The following is a 25,097-nucleotide window of genomic DNA, read 5'->3' as shown; positions in this document are numbered from 1 at the left end:
TTTTTTTTTCAGTCTGACCCTATATCTGAAATGTTCTCTCTCCTTACTAACACCTCTTGAAGCCCTAGCTCAGCATGTGGGCCACTTCCCTTAAAATGCCTTTTCCTGATATACCCAGTTCTTAGTATCTTCCCCAAAAATCTGTTTATTTTGTAAATATCTTATTTCTGTGGACATGTTATGTCACCATAGTACAGCTACATGGTACAATGGATGGAGTGCAGGGGCTAGATTCAGGAAGACTTATCTTCCTTAGTTCAAATGTGGCTTTAAGACATTTACTACTAGCATTGTGGCCGTGGGCAAGTCACTTAACCCTGTTTGCCTCAGTTTCCTCATCTATAAAATAAGCTAAAGATGGAAATAGCAAATTACTCTAGTATCTGCCAAGAAAACTCCAAATGGGGTCATGAAAAGTTGGAAATGACTGAAAAATGACTGAACTGTGTCTCCACAGTAGTGTGCAATCTCATCAAAGGCTTTTTACCTTTTTTTATTAGGTGTCAAACCTAATATTATTAGAATTACTTTCACCTACATAATTTAACCCCTGCACCTAAGCAGTTGCTAATACACAGTGATGGTGCGTAGTAAATTACTGCTGACTGAAGCACAAAATCTTAGCACTGGCTTAGGCTGATGGGGAAAGGTAAAGAGAACAAAATGGGTTTTTCTAACCATAATAATTCTATTACATCTTGGGGTTTACATCTGGGATTTTTGTTTATTTTTCTTTTCCTATTGGTATTTTCTCAAAAACTCATATATGCAAAGTGCATACTGCTGACAATAAATGACATTACTTTGCCTGTTTTACTGTCTTGTTTGTTACATGCTAATTATATAGAACTATTATTTATTACCTTATAAACTGCATGGTTAGTATTAAGTTTAGCATTTGTTGATGTTTCAGTCACCTCTGACTCTGTGACCCCATCTGGGGTAATGAAAATTTTGAAAAAGCAAATTTAGCATTACTGTTTATTAAATAAAGATTTTTATTATCACTTTTCAAAAAAAAAATGAAGCCTGATCTGTTTATTAAATATTTTGGTGTTTTTGAATTGGAAACTAATAAGGATATCTTGATTTTAAGAGTGGACCCCAGAGAATAAACATAAGAACATTTTAAGAATGTTAAAAAAAAATGTCAAAGAATTGGAAGATTCCAAGGTAATTCAGAGTAAGATCAGACTTGGAAAGGGGTTCTATTCAGTCAGCATGGGAATATGTTAAATATTTAATAAATAATTTAATCTACTGGATGATGTGAAAATACCAGACATAGTGACACTAGAGAACAATGCATGGGGAAATGATTTACATATTCCCTTCTGAGGAATTCATCAAGGAAAAAAATGTCCTATTAGGAAAATGGAGTATGACGGTTCTCGAGTTTGAAAGATATAAATTTATTTGTGAAATGGACAGAAACAACATCTTCTATGGTAGACAGTGCACAAAGCAAAGGCTTGGCAGCAAAAGTGTCACCCAAAGGAAAGACTGAGTGTCTCCTTGTAATGAAGAATTCCCAACAGGGTGAATCAATCCCAACTGGTTTTAGTACAGGAGCTCTTAGGGTTTTTTGCATCATGGACCCCCTTTAGCACTCTGGTGAAACCTATGGAACTCTGTTAGAATAATATTTTTAAATGTACAAAATAAAATGCACAGGATCAAAAAGAAAATAAATTATGCTGAAGTAAAGTTATGAAAATACTGAAAAAACAAGTTCATTGACTTGTGGTTAAGAATCTCTGCTCTAGATCATTCTCTTACATATGGACTAAAGAAGTAATCAATAAGCATTTATTAAGTACCTACTATGTGCTAGCTAGGCACTATGCTAAGTGCCAGGGATACAGAAAGAAGCAAAAGTCCCTGCCCTCAAGGAACTTACACTGTAAGCACCCCAAAGATCATATTATTAATACATATTTAAGACAAAAGTTTACAAATAATCTGTAAAGGTAGAATAAACAAAATCTAATTGTGAAAATAAAAGACTATGAAAACAAAGGTTATAACCATCAGATAAAAGACCACCACTAGCGCAGTACATCAAAGAAGTAAAAGTATATTTTGTTTACAGCTATGGACACATGAGTGATGAATACACCTAAAAGAGGAATGCGAAGTTCATGTGCAGGAGGCTGAATTCCAAATAAACAAAATAGCAAGAATCCCCTTAACTTATATGAGAATACAACTATCAAGATACAACCAGAGAAACAGAAATATTTTCTGTTACTCTTATACTAGATGTCAATAAACATACCAACTGCATTTCAGAAGACAATTTTCATTTGGTTTGGAGGAAGCTGAGGTCCAAGTAAGCAGCATTAAGAAACAAGTGATGGTGCAAGAAAAATTGGGCATTTAACGAACTTTCAAGTATTCTCAAAGAAAAGACCAGAACTGAACAGAAAATTTAACTTATAAAAACTAGGAGAAACATAAGACGGTAAACATGAAAGACTAATTATAACAGATTTAATAAATGAAATTTCTAACTCTTAAGAATGTTATCATTACTATGGCAGTTCAAAAGAACATATACATAGATAGAAAGTTTGAGGTTGAGTTGATTATGATGAGATGATCCTAAAAAATAGACATGCGTAGGGAGGATTAAAATAAGATAAATTATCTCATACAAAAGAGATATAAATGGAAGGAAGAACGCTTACAGGGGAGGGGAGGATACGGTATTGGGCAGGAACCTTATTCTCATCAGTACTGGATGAAAGAAGGAACAACATATACATTTAGTAGGGCATAAAAGTCTTCTTAACTTATAGAGAAATAGGAGGGCAAGGGGATAGGAAAAGGGAGGGGCTTTTAGAAGGGTGTGCAGGTTAGGGAGGCAGTAGTCAGAAGTAAAATAGATTTCTGAGGAGGGATAGGGTAAAAAGAGAGAGGAAAGAATAAACGTGAGGAAAAATAGGGTAAAGGGAGATACAATAGTAATTAAAACTTGGAATGTGAATAGGATAAACTCACCCATATAAACAGAAACAGAATGGATCAAAAAACAGAACTTGACAATATGTTGTTTATTTTATTTTATTTTTTTAAAGCAATCGGGGTTAAGTAACTTGCTCAAGGTTACACGGCCAGTTATTTCTGGGTGTGGTGCTGAGTATCTGAGCCCGGATTTGATCCAGGTCATCCCGACACTGGAGCCGGTGCTCTTACTCGCTGAGCCACCTGGCCGCCCCCACAATGTTGTTTATAAGAAACACATTTAAAAATGAGAGACACATTAAAAATGAGAGTAAAATTAAAGGGCTGGATAAAAATTTATTATGCTTCAACTGATGTAAAAAAAAGCAAAGGCAGCAATCACAATCTCAGACAAAGTTAAAGCTAAAATAGATTTAATGAAAAGAGATAAGAGGGAAACTACATAACGTTAAAAGGCACCATAGATAATGAATATCAGTACTAAACAAGCATGCACCAAATGCTATCCTATCCAAATTTTTAAAGGAAAAGGTAAATGAAATACAGGTAGAAATAGACAGCAGAATTATAGTAATGGGGGATTTCAACTTTCCCCTTTAAGAATTAGATAAATCTAAACAAAAAATAAATAAAAAAGAAGTCAAGTAGATTAATAAAATCTTAGAAAAGCTAGATAAGATAGATATCTAGGAGAATTGAATGGGAATAAAAAAGAAGATAACTTTTTCTAAGCTGTACGTGGCACCACTATAAAAACTGACCTTTTATTTGGCTACAAATAGTTAAATATAGAAAAATAAAAATATTAAATGCATCTTTTTCAGATCATAATGCAATAAGAATTATATTTATTAAGGGACCATAAAAACATAGATTAAAAAATAACTGGATATTAATAACCTAATCTTAAAGAATGAGTGGGTTAAAGAACAAGTCATAGAAACAATAAATAATTTTATTAAAGAGAATAATAATGAGACAACATATCAAAACTTATGGGATACAGAAAAAGCAGTATTCAGAGGAAAATGTCTAACTCTAAATGCTTACAATAATGAAAGAGCAGATCAATGAAATGGGTATGCAATTTAATAGAAAAAGAACAAATTAAAAATGCCCAATTAAATACCAAATTAGAAATCCTGAAAATCAAAAGTGAGATTAATAAAAGTGAATGTAAGATCTGGCCTCAGACACTTGACACACTTACTAGGTGTGTGACCTTGGGCAAGTCACTTAACCCCAATTGCCCTACTCTCCCCCTACAAAAAGCAAAAAAAAAAAAAAAAAAAAGGATGGCTAGGTGGAGCAGTGAATAGGTCACCAGCCCTGGAGTCAGGAGGGATCTAAGTTCAAATCCAGCCCCAGACACAACACAAAAACTAGCTGTGTGACCTTGGGCAAGTCAATTAACCCCAATTGCCCTCCAAAAAGCAAAATAACAATAACAAAAACTGAACGTAAGAAAACCAACGAGTTAATAAATAAATCTAGGAGTTGGTCTTATGAAAAAATGAATAAAGTAGATAAAAACATTGATCAATACGATTTTTTAAAAAGAAGAAAATCAAATCACTATTATGACAAATGAAATGAAGATGAAATCACAGCAATCACTAGGAGTTATTTATCCCAATTATATGTCAATAAATGTAACAGTTTAAGTGAAATGGAAGAATACTTATAAAAACATAAACTGTCCACATTAACAGAAGAGGAAATAGAATATCTAAATAAACTTACTTCAGTAAGATAGACTGAACAGGTCATAAATGAGTTTCCTAAAAATACAGCATCAGGACTAAATAGATTTGCAAATTAATTCTATCAAACATTTAAAGATCAGCTAGTTCCAATATTAAATAAATTATTTGGAATAATAGTCAAAAAGGAGTTCTACCAAACTCCTTTTATGGAATAAATATGGTACTGATAACTAAGCCAGGAAGAGCAAAAACAGAGAAAGAAAAGTACAGACCAATTTCACTAATGAATATTGATGCAAGAATCTTAAAATGTTAGATAAGAGATTATAACAATACATCACAAAGATTATATATTATGACCAAGTGGGATTTATACCAGGACTGCAGGAATGGTTTAATATAAGTAAAACTATTAACATAATTGATTGTATCAAGAACAAAAATTTTTAAAAATATACAATTATATCAACAGATGCAGCAAAAGCTTTTGACATAATAAATCACTGATTCCTATTAAAAATATTTGAAAGCATAGGTATAAATGGATTTTTCCTTAAAATGATAAGAAGCACCTACACAAAAACATAAATAAACATTAGCCGTAATGGGGATAAGCTAGATGTCTTCCTAATAAGATCAGGAATGAAACAAGGGTGCCCATTATCACTACTTTTATTGAACATTGTTTTAGAAATGCTAGCAATAACAATAAGATTAAAAAAAGGAAACAGAAAGAATCAGAATGGGTAAAGAGGTAATAAAACTATCTCTTTTTGAAGAAAATATGATAGTTTACTTGGAAAATCCTAGAGATTCAACTAAAAGCTAGTTAAATTAATAATTTTAGTAGAGTAGCAGGATATAAAATAAAGCCACACAAATCAACAAAGTCCTGCTAAAAGAAAAACTAAGAGATAATTCATTAAAAATAACCACAAACAATATGAAATACCTGAGAGTATATATATACCAAGACAAACCCAAGAACTATAAGAAAATAGCTATAAAATACTTTTTATACAAATAAAGTCACGTTTAAACATCTGAAAAAATAGTAATTGCCCATGGGTGAGCTATGCCAATATAAGAAAAATGATAATTCTACCTAAATTAATCTATTTATTCAATGCCATCCCAATTTAATTACCAAAAAATTATTTTACTGAGCTAGACAAAATAATAACACAATTAATTTGGAAACACAAAAGGTCAAGAATATCAAAGGAATTGACAGGAAAAAAAACGTAAAGGAAGGAGATCGAGTAGTGACAGATCTTAAAATCTGTTATAAGGCAATAATTATCAAAACTATTTGGTACTAGCTAAGAAATAGAAAAGTAAGGGTGGCCAGGTAGCACAGCGAGTAAGAGCAGCGGCTCCAGTGTCGGGATGACCTGGGGATCGAATCCAGGCTCAGACACTTAGCACCACACCCAGAAATAACTGGCTGTGTAACCTTGAGCAAGTTACTTAACCCCGATTGCTTTAAAAAAAAAAAAAGAAATAGGAAGGTAGATCAGTTGAATAGAGTAGATATACCATACATATTATTATTATTATAATAATTATTTATTATTATAATTATAATTATAAGTTATTATAGTAATCTTGTGCTTGATAAAAGTAAAGATTTAAACTTCCAGGATAAGAATTCATCTTTTAGTAAAAATTACTGGGAAAACTAGAAAGCAGTATGGGAGAAATCAGATATAGACAAATATCTTACACCATTTGCCAAGATAAGGTCTTGACCTAGACATAAAGTGAGGTATCACAAGTAACTTAGAAGAACAAGGAATATATTATGGATCAGATTTATGGACAGGAGAATTTATAAATTAGAGAGGGAGAGAGACTGTGAGAGGTAAAATGGATAATTTTGATTACACTAAATTTAAAACAAATAAAACTAATGTAGCCAAGATTAGGAGGAAAGCAGAAAATTGGGGAAAATTTTACAGACAGTTTCTTGGAAAAAGGCCTCATACCTCAAATATATAGAGAATTTTATCAAATTTATAAGAATAGGAGTCATTCTCCAACTGATAGTCACAGGATACAAATGGGCAATATCTTTGCCAAGAAAACGACAAATAGGGTAATAAAGAGTCAGACACAACTGAAGCAAATGAATGACAACAATAACAAAGAAGGAATTCTGAAAAATGGAGGGAGGTGGGTGGCTAGGTGGCCCTGGAGTCAGGAGGACCTGAGTTCAAATCTGACCTCAGATACTTAATACTTACTAGCCGTGCGACCTTGGGCAAGTCACTTAACCCCAATTGCCCTGCCTTCCCCCCTCCAAAAAGCAAAAAAATGGAGTGAGGTGGAGCACATAACAAACTCACTATATTCATGGTTACATTTAGCATTCTTTATTCTCTAAGGGTTAAAAAAAAGGTCTTTGACAATGAAGACTTGAAATTACCTTTGTGGGAAGACTGTATTTTCCATCTGGAAAAGAAAAACTTTGTATTTCTCCACAGGCAGCACACAAAAAAGCCATTTTGGTGCAAAGAGGTTTTATGTTACTGACTCGAACAACTGTTCCTCGTAAAGCAATGTATTTTCCATAGCAATTGGCTCGGACATTTTTCAGCTGAGTTAGGGAGTCATAGTTGTATACCCTAAAATAATGGAAACACACATATAAGAGATTTATAAAGAAAAATAGAAAAATATAATGAAAAATAAAAAGATGTCGCTGCCTTTACTTTTATATATAGCTTTTAGGAACTACTACTGAATTATCAAACTATACATGAAATCACAAAGTGAAGACATTAAAAATACAAGGACTTTTTTCTTCTCTCTTCCTTCCCCCTTATGACATTCTTTTGAAAAAAAAAATTTCCACAAGTAAGACTATATGAAGATAGTCCTAGGGGGCAGAGTCAAGATGGCAGTGAAGAAACAGGACTTCCGTGGGGCTCCAGCTTCCATCCCACCAATTCATGTAAAAGGGGACTCTGAACAAACTTTGGAGCTACAGAACCCACAAAATGACACAAAGAAGCTAACCTCCCGCTGAGGACAGCCTAGCAGGCTGGTAGGAATCCGCCAGCAAAGAGCTCTGGCAGCCAAGCCCAGCACCATGAAAGCCCAAGGTTTTTGCCCCTGGGAGGGCCTGACCAATCACTGGCTGGAGGGACTCCAGATCACCAGCAGCTGTGGCAGTTTCCAGAATTATCAACATATAGATGCCAAGGAAAAAGTGAGAGGTCAGTGCAGTGTGGACTTTGGGATCAGTACTTGGGAGTGTGTCGGCTTCTGCCCCCAGGGCGAGAAGCCGCTGAGGAGCCGTAGCGTGCAGCTGCCCCCACCTGGCAGCTTCAGCTCCTGGCCTGCAGAGTGTAGGGGGACCAAGCAACCAGTCTGAGGGGTAATCGCTTTTGTTTTAACCTGCTTGGATCTAGGGTAGAGATCCTGGGGTGTGTGACCCAGAGCCAGAGTGTGTGGAAGCCTCAGAGAGGGCACCCAAATAATACCTCAGGCAGCTGAGAAAACCCCAGCATTTGGGATGGAAGCTCCCCTGTCTGGTGGCAGAGTCCTACTGTGGCAAAAAGCCCAGGGGTCAAGTGACTGAGGGGTGACATGACGAGACAAAGGAAACAAAACAAAGAGAAGACTCCAACATTAGACTCTTATTTGGGGGACAAAAAGGAAAAAGCACGACATGAAGAAATGCTCTAAATCACTATTGATTAGGGAAATGCAAATCAAAACTCTGAGGTACCATATCTCACCAGTCAGATTGGCTAAGATGACAAAACAGGAAAATGACAAATGCTGGAGAGGATGTGGGCAAATTGGAACACTAATGCATTGCTGGTGGACTTGTGAACTGATCCAGCCTTTCTGGAGAGCAATCTGGAATTATGCCCAAAGGGCTATAAATACTTTCATATCCTTTGACCCAGCAATACCACTTCTAGGGTTATATCCCAAAGAGATCATAGAAGTGGGAGGAAGACCCATATGTACAAAATTGTTTATTGCAGCTCTTTTTGTGGTAGCAAAGAATTGGAAATTAAGGGGGTGCCCATCAACTGGGGAATGACTGAACAAGTTGTGGTATATGCATGTTATGGAATACTATTGTGCTATAAGAAACTAGTAGACCGTCTTCATATTTATCTGGAGAGGCTTATATGAACTGATGAGTGAGAAGAGTAAAACCAGGAGAAATTTGTACACAATTACAGACACAACGTATGTGTGATGACCAACTTTGATAGACTGGACTCTTCTCAGAAATGCAGTGATATAAGTCAATCCCAAAAGACTCATGATGGAGAGAAATATGTGCATCCAGAGAAAGAACTAGAAAGAACTGAGCTTATATCCAGGTGGAAGCAAAATACCTGATCTTTTTCCTTCTTTTGTTTGGTTTTATGTCCTCTTTACCATTTTTCATTCCATCTGATACAATCCGTCTTTATAACCTGACTAATGTATAATTTGAAAGTATTTACAGATCCTATACTTGACTATATGCCGCCATGGCGGGGAGGGGAGAGAGGGGGACAAAATGTGAAACTCATGAAATTGTGGAATTGAATCCTGTAAACTAAAAGGAAACAAAAAAATTAATTAAAAAACAAACAAAAAAACAACTTGAAGGAAAAAAAAAAGGATCAAAGCATGGAATAGAGGAAGACTGTGAAGTCAGAACTCCTGCACCAAAAGCCTCAAAGGAAAATACGAGCTTTTTACAGGCCATAGAGGACCTTAAGAAGCAGATAAGAGAAGTGGAGGAAAACCTAGGAAGAGAAATGAAAACAATGCAAGAAAATTATGAAATGAGAGTCAATAACCTGACTGAGGAAAATAACACCTTAAAAAATAGACTAACTCAAATGGCAAAAGAGGCTCAAAAAGGCAATGAGGAGAAGAATGCCTTAAAAAGCCAAATTTGCCAGATGGAAAAAGAATCTCAAAAGCTCTGGAGTCAGGAGGACCTGGGTTTGCATCTGGCCTCAGACACTTAACACAAAAACTAGCCCTGTTACCTTGGGCAAGTCACTTAACCCCAAATGCCCTCCAAAAAGCAAAAAAAAAAAAAATCTCAAAAGCTCACTGAGGAGAATAATTCCTTCAGAATTAGATTGGAACAAATGGAACCTAATGACTTTATGACAAATCAAGATGCTGTTAAACAGATCCAAACAAATGAAAGAATAGAATGCAATGTGAAATATCTCATGGGAAAAACCACTGACCTAGAAAAAAGATCCAGGAGAGAAAATTTAAAAATTATTGAACTACCTGAAAACCATGATCAAAGAAAGAACCTAGAAATCATCTTCCAAGAAATTCTCAAGGAAAATTGCCCCAATGTTTTAGAACCAGAAGGCAAAATAGAGGTTGAAAGAATCCACTGATCACCTCCTGAAAAAGATCCCAAAAAGAAACCTCGTAGGAATATTATAGCCAGGTTCTGGAATTCCCAGATCAAGGAGAGAATATTACAAGCAGCCAGGGAGAAACAATTTGAATATTGTGGAAACACAATCAGGATAACATGTGGATCAAAGGGATCTGGCGGCTTCTAAACTGAGGGACTGAAGGGCCTGGAATATGATATTCTGGAGGGCAAAGGAGCTGGGATTAAAACCAAGAATCACCTACCCAGCAAAACTCAGTATCATGTTTCAGGGGAAAATATGGTCATTCAGTGGAATAGAGAACTTTCAAGCATTCTTGATGAAAAAACCAGAGTTGAATAGAAAATTTGACATTCAGATACAAGAAGCAAGAGAAGCTTGAGAAGGTAAACAGGGAAAAGAAATCATAAGCCACTTATCAAAGTTGAACTATTAACATTCCTACATGGAAAAATGATAATTGTAACTGATGAAACTTTTCTCATTATGAAAATAGCTGAAAGGAATAGAAATACACACACACACATATGTCTATATCGGAGGGTATACGGGCATATGAATACATATGTGAATGTGTGTATATATGCTTAGAGGTATACATAAATAGAGGGCACAAGTCCAATTTAATAGGAAGGGATGATACTTAAAAGGTGAAATTAAGAGGTAGGAGAGGAATATAATGAGAGGAGATTGAGAAAGACAGAATGGGGTAAACTATCTCATATAGAAGAGGCAAGGGAAAATGGTTACAATGGAGGGGAAGAATAGGAAAGCAAAAGTGAATGGGCCAAACTTATTCTCACTGAATTTGGCTCAGGGAGGGAATGAAATACACACTAAATATGGTATTTCACCCTACAGGAGAGTTGGGGGGAAGGGGATGAGAGGGGGGATGGTGTAAGGGAGGGTAGGCTAGCGGGGAGGGAAGTTGGAAGCACTCACTTTTCAAAAGGGATGGGATCAAAGTAGAGAATAGAACAAGTGGGTGGTGGGATAGGAGGGAGGGAAATATAGTAAGCCTTTTGCAATATATCCACTATGGGAATATTTTGAATAGCTATACGTATACAACCTATACCGAATTGCTTATCTTCCCAGTAAGGATGGGTGACAAGGGAGGAAGGGAATGAATCTAGAATTCAATGTTTTAAAATAAAATGTTTAAAATTATATATATACATATACACACCATTATTAATACTATTTTACATGTAATTGGGAAATAAGATATACAGGCACTGGGGCACAGAGATCCACCATGTCCTACTGGAAAAGTCAAAGGGGTGTATGGGAGATGATATGGAAGAGAGCAGATTGGAGGAGGGGATATCCCGTGGGCCTGCTCTTTTGGGGTAGTAGGTAGGGGAAAAACAGGAAAAAATTTGTAACTCAAAATCTGGTGGAAATGAATGATGTAAATCAGAAGTTAAAAAAGCATTTAAAAAAAAGAATATATGAAGATAAATAAATGATGAACTTAGGATATGCCCTGTAATGACACCCAATTCAGTAACTTTCAATGCATCTTAAAAAAACACTGAAAATTTCACTTATAAATTCCAGGCCATGCTGATTATGCCATATCTATTCCCTATCAATGTAGATGGCTATATCTGTGTTTAATAATAAGTTTTTAAAGTTATTAAGGCTGAATTAATTCTCTCATGTCTCATAACTTGTATAAAATATAACAAAAATTAGTCACAAGGAGACTTAGTAACTTAATAGTACACTATATACATAAGTAACAAATCCAGGTAGCAATGTTGTCAGTAACTATTCAGTGTGTGTGTGAATATTCAAAAATGACAATTTTCATATTTTTCTTTTAAGACTCAGAATTGGTTCACCTCAACAAAATAGAACTAAGTGCGTATCCTATCTCTGTTAGATTCTTTTAAATAGAAACTTTCTTAGTTTTCAATATCCATATTCTAAGAAACTGTATAACACAAATTCATTCTTTACCTTGCAATGATATGTGGTACGTTTACAATTGTTTCTCCTTCACGTGATAATCCCTCTTGGGCCTGTAATTCAGCTGCATGTCTTTCAAGATCTTTTGTTAATATCTAAATAGGTAAGATACAGAGACTTTTTTATATAGTGTTTTATACAGGAATAAATTTACATATGATATTTCCAGAAACATTTTAGCTAATAATCCTTTTGTCACAAATTATTTTCTATGAAAGATTACTCTGCTATTTGCTATGCTTTTGCTCTGACAAGTGACTACCATTTGGCCTGACTCATTGTTTCAAGGCTGAGTTTTCAAACTCCATTTGCTATCTCTGGTTCAGTTATGACCTGGCTACCAAGTCTCCCAGGTTAAAATAGTCAACAAGGAGGCCTCATGTCAGCTTAGCTTGGTTCTATCAAAGAATGCTCTAGAATCTAAAGAAAATTTCAGAAAGGCAATGTTGTATAATGTTAAAGGATTGGGAGACCTGGGTTCAATTCCTGACTGTCACATTGTAGTTGTAGAAGCATAGGTAAATTAACTTAACCTTTTAGCCCACCAAACAATTCTCTAAGATTATAAACTAAGTTATAAATTAGTTGCTGATCTGAATTGGTGGAGAGAATTTCCACACCAATGAAATTATATGTCTGGGGAAAAAAGTAATTAGACAAACACAAATCTCAAAGAGAAACAAATTAAGAATCTCCACACAGATGACAGAATTTAACAGAATAGCATTATTTAATGTAACACATGCATTCAACAATACAGCCCAATTTATTTTCTCCCAAGAGGAATCATCAAAGAAAATCAAAAAGACTGGGCTTAGAATCTTAAGATCTAAAGGTCTGAGCTCCAGGACTATATGTGACACTGGGCAAATGACACTGCCCCTATAAGCTGCAATTTTCCTCTCTGAAAATGGTATAAATTCTTATACTATCTATTTCATAGGAATGTACTATCCATGAGGAAAACTCAATATAAATATTAACTATTTTTATTCACATCATTAAACTACAGTATCTGTAGGGTGTGGTGTGTATGCCATTACATACTGATTTAAATTTAGGGCTCATCAACCTAGGAATATTGCCAGTCCTAGTCATTAGAGATGTTTTTGTTGGTAAAGGCTAAGAGAATAATATTTTTGAAGGGACTACCCTGAAGAATTTGCTTTCTTTCAAAATTTGACAAAGCCCACAGTATAAATTTTTACCTGATGAATTGCCAGACCCATGCAGGCCAATGTTTTTTCAGGCATATCTCTTAATTCAGTTGCTATGTTTGGAATCAAGTTAATCAATATATCATCTTGTGTCAGTTCTTTATAATCCACCAAAATACTTCCTTTTCTTTCTATTTCATCCTAGAATATAATGACATAAGGTCATATTTTCATCGTGCATGCAAAATTTCCTACCTGAATTTTTAAAAAAAAGTATTTTTATTAAGTACTTTAAAAATACTCACACATTAAGACAAAAATTTTGTTATATGGGATTCTTACCTTATCGTACAACTCGATGTGCTTTGTGAAAAAATTTTCAAATGCTTGAATCTTCTGAACAAAAGGAGAACTATCGCTGTAAACTAATCCAACATATGCTGTCAGTATCAAAAGAACTATGTATATACACACGTATGTATATGTGTAAAGTATATTTATAAACACACACACACATTCTACCTTGATGCATACAAATATTACAGAGGTCTCATGGTCTAACAGGAACATCAGAGAACTGTGGATTAGGAGATGTGTTCTATGTCCTCCCTCCAGCTAATGATCTTGGGAAATCACTTAACTTCTATGACGCCTCAGTTTTCTTATCTGTAAAATAAGACTTGGGCTAGATGATCTCTAAGGTTGTCCCTGTTCCAAATTTTTCCTTCTATGCAAAAGTTTATGTGACATTCTTGACTATTGTATGGGAAAGGTAAAAGTGTGGTTTCTCAGAGACTGTCTGCTAAAGTAAGTAAGTCCTTAGGTCTTAGGCCTAAGTTTTCATTTTTTATTAGAAATTATGTGACTTTGAAACTTTAGAAATCTTTCTGTATAGTTGCTCTATTCCAGTCAGTCCTTCTCACCCAGTTTACCATGAAAGAGTTGTTTCTACAGAACTGCAAGAATTGCTGGACAAGACTACTGATAAGGGAGAACAGGCAGTAACCTTAGAAAAGAAGCTCAGTCCCTGGTTCCCAGACAAAAACTCATAGATAATACTAAAAATAATGAATAATGGAAGGAGCTGGCAGTAGCAGGTGGATTTGACCAATCAAAGGACAGACAGTAGCCTTGGGACCCTCAAGTCCAGATAAGAATGTATCAAGGGTAGGCTGAAAGGAGGGGTCCAGTATTCTGAGGTTGTAATACACTGACGTAATGGGCCTCATGTATTATGTAACAAGATTAGAGCCTCATTAGTAATAATTATGTTAATATTCATAACCCTTGCTTATTTAACCCAGCTTTAGCTTATGTACAGCGGCCTCCTCTCTCTTGGTGCTGTCCCAGAGACTGGACCGCCCGCTTCTTCCAAGATTCTAATAAATCTTTCTACCTTCACTTTAAGAGGTCTCCGAGTAGTCAAGTTGGGTTAGGGTCTCCATATCCCACACACTATGAAAAGAATATTAAACTAGATGATAAATTGAATGTCCATGTAGCCAAGGGCCACCTGAGTCTCTGACTTCACCCTGATCAGCAATGGGAGCTTTGAGCTACTGTTTCTCAACTGAGTTGGTTCAGCCATCATCAGGCAGCATGATAGTTCTCAGCTTCCAAGCCTAGGGTTCACCATATTGTAAGGATACCTGACTGAAGCTCACTACAACTTGGAGGTTAAGAGATTCACCAGTCTCAACCAGAAGATGGGCTTATAGCAGTATATTACAATGCCAGGTTCAGTTTAAACTACTGAATAACTAAATCCCATCTAGATAGGTTCACAGATTTAAAGCTGGAAAATACCTTAGCCATCTAATCTGACCTTTTTATTTAAAAGATGAGAAAATCAAGGCTCAGAGGGATGGAGTAGTTTGGCCAACATCACACAAAAGGAAGTGGCAGAATAAGGATTTATAGGACACAGACTGAATGCAAGGGTCTGATGAAGGCCAACACATTCAGCCCCCTCTTTTTCAGAGGAATAAAATGAGACGGGGGTGGGGTGGGGGTGGGGGGTGGAGCCAAGATGGTGGAATAGAAACAGGACTTCTGCTCGGCTTCAGCTTCCACCTCCTCCAATACATGTAAAAAATGACTCTAAACAAACTTTAGAGCTACAGAACCCACAAAGTGACAGAGAGAAACAAATCTGCTGAAGGAAGCAGGCAGGCAGGGTCCATCACCACAGGCTGGGAGCACAGCCCCAGGTGAGCCTGAAGTTTTAGCCCCAGGGTGGCCCCAACCAGCTACGGGTGGAGTGGACTTCAGGAGAATGGACCACCAGCAGCTGTAGCAGTTTCCAGACATCTCAATCCACAAATAACAAAGACAAAGTAAAAGGTCAGTGTGGAACTTTGTTGGAACAGGGGGAGTGCAGTCCAGCTGCTACCCCTGGAGCTAGAAGAGGAAGAGGTGCAGTGGCTGCAGCCATTGCCATGTGGCTACTTCTGGAGCTTCTGACATACAGATTGTAGGGGAACCAAGCGACCATTCAGAGGCTAAGCGCTCTTGCTATGACCTTCCTGGATCCAGATCAAGGTCTTGGGTGATGGTCCTGGGGTGTGTGACCAGTGAGCCACAGCAAGTGGAAGTTGTAGAGAGGGCACCCATCTAACAGCTCCGGCAGCTGCAAAAACCCCACAGATTTGGGACATAGCTCTCTCCATTCTAGAAGCAGAAATATAAAGTGGCAAAGAGCTCAAAAGTCAAGTAATTGGCTGCCGATATGAGCAAGCAGAAGAAGCACAAACAGTTGATAGAATCCTTTTTTGGGGACAAAAAAGGATCAAGGCATGGAGCAGGAGGAAGACAGTGAAGTCAGAACTCCTGCATCAAAAGCCTCCAAGAAAAATATTAACTGGTTACAGGCCATGAAGGAGCTCAAGAAGGATTTTAAAAATCAAGTAAGAGAAGTAGAGGAAATATCAGGAAGAGAAATGAGAATGATGCAGGAAAATCATGAAAAGCAAGACAACAGCCTGCTAAAGGTGACCCAAAAATACACTGAAGAAAATAACACCTTAAAAAATAGACTAACAGTGGGGCAGAGTCAAGATGGCAGTGTAAAAACAGGACCTCCGCTTGGCTCCAGCTTCTACCTTCCCCAATTCATGTAAAAGGGGACTTTGAACAAACTTTGGAGCTATAGAACCCACTAAATGACACAGAGAAGCTAACTTCCCGCTGAGGAGCAGGCTGGCAGGAATTGGCCAGCGCAGCACTCTGGGGGCTGAGCACAGGCCCACGTGAGCCAGAGGTTTTAGCCACAGGGCGGACCTGACCAGCCCCCGGCCTCAGGGACTCCAGATCAACAGCAGCTGTGGCTGTTTCCAGAGTGATCAACACATAGATGCTAAGGACAAAGAGGTCAGTGCAGTGTGGACTTTGGGACCAGTAGTTGGTAGTGTGTTGCCACTGAGACACCTCTGCGCAGCCGGGGCCATGTTGTGGCTTCAGCTCCTGGCCTGCAGACTGTAGGGGGACCAAGCAACCAGTCTAAGGGGTAATCACCCTTGCTTTAACCTGCTTGGATCTGGATTGCAGTCTAGGGTGGAGGTCCTGGGGTGTGTGACCAGATTGCCAGAGCATGTGGAGGCTTCAGAGAGGGCACCCAACTAATACCTCCAGCAGCTGAGAAAACTCCAGCGTTTGGGATGGAAGCTCCCCTCTCTGGTGAAAGAGTCCTACTGTGGCAAAAAGCCCAGGGGTCAAGTGACTGAGGGGTGACAGGACCAGGCAAAGGAACAGAAGAATCCAACATTAGACTCCCGTTTTGGGGACAAAAAGGATCAAAGCATGGAACAGGAGAAAGACTGTGAAGTCAGAACCCTTGCACCAAAAGCTTCAAAGGAAAATATGAACTGGTTATAGGCCATAGAGGACCTTAAGAAGCAGATAAGAGAAATGGAGGAAAAATTGGGAAGAGAAATGAGAACAATGCAAGAAAATTATGAAAAGAGAGTCAACAGCCTAACTGAGGAAAATCACACCTTAAAAAGTCGAATTTGCCAAATGGAAAAAGAATCTCAAAAGCTCACTGAGGAGAATCATTCCTTCAGATTTAGAATGGAGCAAAGGGAAGCTAAATGACTTTATGATAAATCAAAATACTATTAAACAGATCCAAACAAATGAAAAAAAAGAAGGCAATGTGAAATATCTCAAGAGAAAAACCACTGACCTGGAAAATAGATCCAGGAGAGATAATTTAAAAATTATTGGACTATCTGAAAGCTATGATCAAAGAAAGAACCTAGAAATCATCTTCCAAGAAATTCTCAAGGAAAATTGCCTTGATGTTTTAGAACCAGAAGGCAAAAGAGAGGTTGAAAGAATCCACTGATTACCTACTGAAAAATATCCCCCCCCAAAAAACTCCTAGGAATATTATAGCCAGCTTCCGGAATTCCCAGATCAAGGAGAGAATATCATAAGCAGCAGGAAGAAACAATTTGAATATTGTGGAAACACAATCAAGGATAACACAGGATCTGGCAGCTTCTACACTAAGGGACTGAAGGGCCTGGAATATGACATTCCAGAGGGCAAAGGAGCTGGGATTAAAACCAAGAATCACCTACCCAGCAAAACTCAGTATCATGTTTCAGGAGAAAATATGGTCATTCAGTGGAATAGAGGACTTTCAAGCATTCTTGATGAAAAAAACCAGAGTTGAATAGAAAATTTGACATTCAGATACAAGAAGCAAGAGAAGCTTGAGAAGGTAAACAGGGAAAAGAAATCATAAGCCACTTATCAAAGTTGAACTATTAACATTCCTACATGGAAAAATGATAATTGTAACTGATGAAACTTTTCTCAGTATGAAAATAGATGAAGGGAATACATGTATATATATATATATATAAATATAGCTTTATCAGGGTATATGGGCATATGGGCATATGAATACTTATGTAAATGTGTATATATATGTTTACAGATATACATAGGGGGCATAGGTCCAATTAATAGGAAGGGATGATACTTAAAAAGTGAAATTAAGAGGTGAGGGAGGAATATAATGAGAGGAGATGGGGAGAGACAGAATAGGGTAAACTACATCATTTAGAAGAGGCAAGGGAAAATGGTTACAATGGAGGGGAAGAATAGGAAGGTAAAAGGGAATGGGTCAGCCTTATTCTCATTGAATTTGGCTCAGGGAGGGAATGAAATACACACTAAATAGGGTATCTCATCCCATAGGAGAGTAGGGGGGAAGGGGATGAGAGGGGGGATGATGGAAGGGAGGGCAGGCTGGTGGGGAAGGAATTTGGAAGCACCCACTTTTGAAAAGTGACGACATCAAAGTAGAGAATAGAACAAGTGGGAAGTGGGATAGGAGGGAGGGAAATATAGCCAGTCTTTTACAATATATCTACTATGTTAATGTTTTGCATAGCTATACATGTACAACCTATACTGAACTTCTTACTTCCCAGTAAGGGTGGGTGACAAAGGAGGAAGGGAATGAATCTGGAATTCAAAGTTTTAAAATCAAATGTTTAAGAAATATATATATATATATATGTATATATGTGTATATATATATATACACACACTATTATTAATATTATTTTACATGTAATTGGGAAATGTTATACAGGCACTAGGGCACAGAGATACACCATACCCTACTGGAAATGTCAAAGGCAGTATGGGAGAAGATATGGGATAGAGCAGATTGGAGGAGGAGATATCCTGTGGGTCTGCTATTTTGGGGCTGTGGGTAGGGGAAAAACCGAAAAAATTTGTAACTCAAAATCTGGCAGAATTGAATGATGTAAATTAGAAGTTAATAAAGCATTTGTAAAATGAAAAAATAAATAAAATATTTCTAGAAAAAAAATAGACTAACATGAGGCAGCTAGGTGGCACAGTAAATAGAGCACTGGCCCTGGAGGCAGGTGGACCTGAGTTCAAATTTGAAGGCACACTTCACACTTACCAGCCCTGTGACCTTAGGCAAGTCACTTAATCCCAATTGCCCTGCATTCCCTCCTTCCCCCCTCCAGAGTAAAAAAAAAAAAAAATAGAATAATGCAAATGGCAAAAGAGGCCCTAAAAGCCAATGAGAAGAATGCTTTAAAAAGCTGATTTTGCCAGATGGAAAAGGACTTTCACAAACTCACTGAAGAGAATAACGTCTTCAAAATTAGACTGGAGGTGGGAAAGGAAAGAGACCGGGAGGACGGGAAGGGAATGGACTGACGGCACCAGGAGCGCTTTGGGGGGGGGAACCTGGGTGCAGAGCGTCGACCTGGCCATGCGCATGCGCAGGAGCTGTGACGTACAGGCTCGCACAGGCCCTGAGGAGACGGTAGGAGGCCACAGGCCAGGCTGAGGAAAGCGGCTCCTCCCCCAGGGGCCACTCTCAACCGCTGTCTTAGGGTTCGTGGATGAGGAGTCGGGCTTGACGTTGCTCCTGGCGAGCTCCTGCAGCCTGTGCCGTCCTCCGGCTGCCGCCCCGGCCGCACTCCCCTGGCTTCCTGGGGCCTGGCCCAGGGATAACCCGTTTGTCCCGCGTTAAATTTGCAGGTGTCCATGGCGTCTGACTGGCTGCGCAAGGTCAAGTACCACTGGGGAAATGGCTCTGATGGCTTCCCCAGCAAGCGCAGGTGCAGGGAGCCCCCGCCCCAGTCTGCCCCGGCTTCCTCCGCCACGGCTTCCCCGGCCTCTTCCGATGCCAATCCTCCCCCTACTCCCAGCTCCCGCCAGCCAGGCAAGGACAAGCCTGCCCATGGGAGAGGGCCCTGCCGGCCCCCGGAGGACCCTGGCAAGGAGGAGGTGACCCCCAAATATTCCGGTGGCGGGAAATTCTCCAGCCCTCCCCGCCAACCCAACAGTTCTGATTCCTCAGGTGTGGGTGGGGCTAACAGCTGCACCGAGCTAATCAGGAGGGCTGATGGCACTGTCTCTGGCTTAGGAAGCCCTTCCCTGCCTGGCTGCCCCTCCACCCAAGAAATGTGCACCCTGGGGACTGAAACTTCCCACCGGAAAGGTGGTCCCAAGGATTTTGCAGCTGAGGCTGAGAGTCAAAGTAAGTCTGTGGAGGAAGCTGGGGTGACCCAGAGGATGAAGGGGAGAGTCAAGGACCAGGGGTCCACAGTGATCTACCTGAAGGCCCTCCAGGGCATTCTGGGGAAATCCATGCCAAGAAAGAAAAAGACAGAGACTGGGGAGCCAGAGCAAAACCATGACTCCAGCCCTAGAAGCAGAGAAGAGCCTGGCAAGAAGAGTGTCAAGGTTTCCTTTCCAGTTAAGGAAAAGCAGCAACACCTGCCAGAAAGCAGCCAGGAGGGAGATGAAGCAGACAGAGGAAATATCACTAGTATAACTATGGTTAGGGACTCTCAAGGTAACTCAAGCGAAAAGCTACCTGGTAACCTAAGGACAGTAAGAGAAAAAAGCAGAGAGCCCCACTCAGGACAGAGGCCTAAAGAGAGGGAGGTGGTGATAGAAAATCCTTCTTCACAAAGTGACTGGTCAGATATGGAAGATATTTCCACCCTCCGGTTCTCCCAAGGGGATTCTGTTTCTTTGAACACCTCTGTCGTTTCAGAGTCCAAAGTAGTAGAATCCACCACTACTGATTTTGTCATGTACCCAGCTCATTTGTATGGCAGCCCTTGGCATGACTATGCCAATTACTGGGCTGGCAGTCCTAAGCCTTTCTGTTATCCCTCCACCAACAGCTTTGGTGATACTTCAAACATAATGGGAAATAATAAGCGTCAACCTAGTGATGGCTCTGCTGAGATTGTTTACAGCAAGTCCAAGAATACCTCCAGGGACTTGGAAGTGGCAGAATACAAGATGACCCTTGAGTCCTCTTCTCCTCATTCTTCTAGGACATGGGAAGAGGAAAAGGTGAGGGGAAAAAGAATGTTCTGTGAAGAGGCGCCTTGTTTTTCTCGAGAGCAAACAAGCTCCTCATACTGGGAAGGAAAGGGGAGCCAAGATTCAGTGGGCTTCATTGACACCCACTGTCACTTGGACATGCTTTATTCCAAGTTGTCATTCCAAGGCACATTTTCAAAGTTTAGAAAGATTTATAGCAGCTCCTTCCCAGAAGAATTCCAAGGTTGCATCACTGACTTCTGTGACCCTAGAACCCTGACAGATTGCCTATGGGAGGATCTGTTGAAAGAGAACTTTGTCTGGGGGGCATTTGGTTGTCACCCTCATTTTTCCCAATACTACAATGAACATCAAGAAAGAAACCTCCTTCAGGCTTTGAGACATCCCAAGGCTGTTGCATTTGGAGAAATGGGACTGGATTATTCTTATAAATGTACTTCTCCTGTCTCAGATCAGCGAAAGGTATTTGAAAGGCAATTGCAGTTAGCTGTGGTTTTGAAGAAACCACTGGTGATACACTGCCGAGAAGCAGATGAAGATTTGCTCTCAATCATGAAGAAATTTGTGCCTACAGACTATAAAATCCATAGGCATTGCTTCACTGGTAGCTATTCTGTCATTGAGCCCCTGTTGAAGCACTTTCCCAACCTCTCCGTGGGATTCACAGCCCTTGTGACCTATTCTTCTGCCTGGAAAGTCAGGGAAACATTGAGACAGATACCCTTGGAGAGGATCATCGTGGAAAGTGATGCTCCGTACTTCCTCCCTCGTCAGGTCCCCAAGAGCCTTTGCCAGTATGCCCACCCAGGTCTGGCCCTCCACACAGTTCGAGAGATTGCTAAGGTCAGAGGTGAGCCACTCTCCCAGACCTTGGCCGCCTTGCGACATAACACCAGCCGCCTCTACAGCCTTTAAGGGAAGGCAGGGGATGTTAGGGTTTATATAAATCTATACCAAACTGTATTTTCTAAAATTCTGACTGCATTTTTTTCCAGTACAAAAAATGTAAACATAGGATTACTCTTTAAGCCAGATTTGCCTTAAGGTGAACTTTTGATGGCTTACAACCTTCTTCTTTCCCTTGCACCTTTCTTGGAGACCCAGCCACAGGATATATACATGGCCCACTGCCTGATCCCAGCATAGAGTGTGCTTGGACTGTGAAAGGGGTATCCAGGGGTAACCATGGCATGGTATTGTCAAGGAGGGAGGGAAGTTTTCTTAGAAGTCTCTTCACAGACCCTTAGGTCCTGTGGATGAGAAACCCATTCAGAGGTTAAACAGGAAGCTAGCTTGCTAGCTGAAACGAGCCTGAGAGGTGGGGGAATTTGGGGCACCTTAGGGTGCAGAAAAGGTTGCTGAACTGAATCTCCACAAACTGTAGCCTCTGGTTAACCAGCATAAAAGTTTTTCAATAAAATCATCTTAAGCAGGAAAAAAAAAATGGATGGGAGCAATTCAAAGCTAATGACTTTATGAGAAATCAAGATACTATAAAACAGATCCAAACAAATGAAAAAAATAGAAGGCAATGTGAAATATCTCACTGGAAAAACCACTGACCTGGAAAATAGATCCAGGAAAGATAATTTAAAAATTATTGGACTACCTGAAAGCCATGATCAAAAAAAGAGCCTAGACACCATCTTTTAAGAAATTATCAAACAAAATTGCCCTGATATTCTAGAACCAGAGGGCAAAACAGAAATTGAAAGAATTCACCACCTCTTGAAAAAGATCCCAAAAAGGAAACTCCTGGGAATATTATAGCCAAATTCCAGAGTTCCTAAGTCAAGGAGAAAATACTGCAAACAGTCAGGAAGAAACAATTTGTTGTGGAAACACAATCAGGATAACACAAGACCTAGCAGCTTCTACATTAAGGGATCAAAGGGCTTGCAATATGATATTCTAGAGGTCAAAGGAGCTAGGATTAAAACCAAGAATCTCCTACCCAGCAAAACTGAGTATAATGCTACAGGAAAAATATGGTCATTCAATGAAAAAGAGGACTTTCAAGCATTCTTGATGAAAAAACCAGAGCTGAACAGAAAATTTGACTTTCAAATACAAGAAGCAAGAGAAGCATGAGAAGGTAAACAGGAAAAGGAAATCATAAGGAATTTATCAAAGTTGAACTATTTACATTCCTACATAGAAAAACGATAATTGTAACTCATAAGACTTTTCTCAGTATGAAGATAGCTGAAGGGAATACATATGTATCTAGATGTATACATACATATATATGTATAGGAGGATGTATGTGTATATAAATATATATGTGAGAGTGGGCATTTGCATGTTCATGTATACATAGAGGTCATAGGATCAGTTGAATATGAAGGGATGATATCTAAAAAAATAAAGAGGTGAGAGAGGAATTTATTGGGAGAAGGAGAAAGGGAGCAATAGATTAGGGTAAATTATCTCATATAAAAGAGGCAAGAGAAAACTGTTACAATGGAGGGGAAGAGCAGGAAGGTGAAAGGGAATGGGATAACCTTATTCTTATTGAATTTGCCCTAAGGAGGAGCAGCTAGGTGGCACAGTGAATAGAGCCCTGGCCCTGGAGTCAGGAGGACCTGAGTTCAAATCTGGCCTCAGACATTTAATACAAAAACTAGCCGTGTGACCTTGGGCAAGTCACTTAACCCCAATTGCCCTCCAAAAAGCCAAAAAAAAAAAAAAAAAAAATTTGGCCTAAGGAAGGAAAAACATACACACTCACTTGGGTATCTTACCCTAAAGGAAAATGGGGGGGGGTAGGGGATTAGAGGGGGGAGGACAGAAGGGAGGGCAGACTAGGGGAGAGGGTAGTTAGAAGCAAACATTTTTGAAAAGGGATAGGATCAAAGGAGAAAATAGAATAAGTGGGGAGGTGGGGCGGGATAGGATGGAAGGAAATTTATAGTTAGTCTTTCACAATATAACTACTATGGAAATGATTTGGGTAACTACACATGTACAATCTATATTGAATTGCTTATCTTCCCAGTGGGGGTGGGTGAGGAGGGAATAAGGGGAAAAAAATCTGGAACTCAAAGTTTTAAAAACAAATGTTTAAAAATTTGTTTTTTACATGCATCTGGGAAATAAGATATACAGATACTGGGGTATAGAAACCCATCTTGCCCTACTAGAACGTTAGGGGGCTGAAGGGGGAAGATATAAGAGAGAACAGATTGGGGGAAGGGGTATTCCGTAGGCTTGCTATTTTGGGGTGGGGAGTAGGGAAAAGACAGGGAGAGAAAAAATTGTAACTCAAAATCTTGTGGAAATGAATGTTGAAAACTAAAAATAAATAAATGAAAAATAAAAAAAAAAGAAAATGAGACACAAAAAGGTTGCGTGATTTGTTCAATGTCACAGAAGCGAACTAAGTCTTTGAGGGAGGTTTTAAACTGCAGTCTTCCTGCCTCCCTTTACAGCCAGTGCCTATGCACAAAGTTGAGTACTATTCTCCAAATATAGAACCTTTCTACCATGCCATGCTACAGAATGCAAATTTTGCTGTATACCTGAAACCTGGGTTCCAGAAAGTAGTCAAGAAAATGTCATTTATCCACTCTACTCTTGACTTTACCTTCAGAGAAATAAAATTTCCAGCCTTTATATGGTATGAACTGGTCTAGAGTTGATTGCCGTGGCCAAGGTTCTAGGTTTTGTACTGAAAGATAAAATAGGTTAAGATTAAAACATTCCTCAAACTTCTTCAAAATGATTCTTAAAAAATTAAATATGGGGGCAGCCAGGTAGCACAGCAAGTAAGAGCACCGGCTCCAGTGTTGGGATGAACTGGGGATCGAATCCGGGCCCAGACACTTAGCACCCACCCAGAAACATCTGGCCATGTAACCTTGAGCAAGTTACTTAACCCTGATTGCTTAAAAAAACAAAATTAAATTATGTTTTCAAAAGAACGATATAAAAAATTTCCAAGATAAAGAGTCTCAAAAGCCTCTTGGGGATATTCTCACACCCTATAATGTATACCATCAACTGCCATGTAGAGAGCTTTAGCTCTTCCTCAGGCAATA

The 25,097-nt window shown here is 38.9% G+C and overlaps 1 protein-coding gene and 1 pseudogene across 8 annotated transcripts in view; one reads left to right on the top strand and one right to left on the bottom strand.

Annotated features, from left to right (window-relative positions):
• The window catches only part of MCM8 (minichromosome maintenance 8 homologous recombination repair factor), a 77,116-nt gene that overhangs the window by 49,024 nt on the left and 2,995 nt on the right, over window positions 1-25,097 (bottom strand). For 7 of the 8 annotated variants that reach the window (XR_011163299.1, XM_069062784.1, XM_069062783.1 and 4 more), the window contains exons 3-7: window positions 24,644-24,727; window positions 13,537-13,619; window positions 13,246-13,395; window positions 12,029-12,132; window positions 7,102-7,300 (exon numbers count right to left, since the gene is read on the bottom strand). Coding sequence is in view for 7 of the 8 variants with exons in the window: in XM_069062784.1 (XP_068918885.1) it covers window positions 7,102-7,300; window positions 12,029-12,132; window positions 13,246-13,395; window positions 13,537-13,619; window positions 24,644-24,727 (620 nt within the window). In the remaining variant the exon portion in view is untranslated. Of the gene's footprint in view, window positions 1-7,101; window positions 7,301-12,028; window positions 12,133-13,245; window positions 13,396-13,536; window positions 13,620-24,643; window positions 24,728-25,097 lie in introns of those variants that run through there. The other variant, XM_069062788.1, reaches the window with a different exon arrangement.
• On the top strand, window positions 18,860-24,612 carry LOC138141889 (putative deoxyribonuclease TATDN2 pseudogene; annotated as a pseudogene).

Source organism: Petaurus breviceps, unplaced genomic scaffold (assembly GCF_028583685.1).
Source record: "Petaurus breviceps papuanus isolate PSGF00001 unplaced genomic scaffold, PetGlider_PUasm1.0 90504, whole genome shotgun sequence".
Classification (NCBI taxonomy): domain Eukaryota; kingdom Metazoa; phylum Chordata; class Mammalia; order Diprotodontia; family Petauridae; genus Petaurus; species Petaurus breviceps.
Note: the sequence above shows the minus strand (reverse complement) of the source record. Positions and strands in the feature narration are given on the sequence as shown.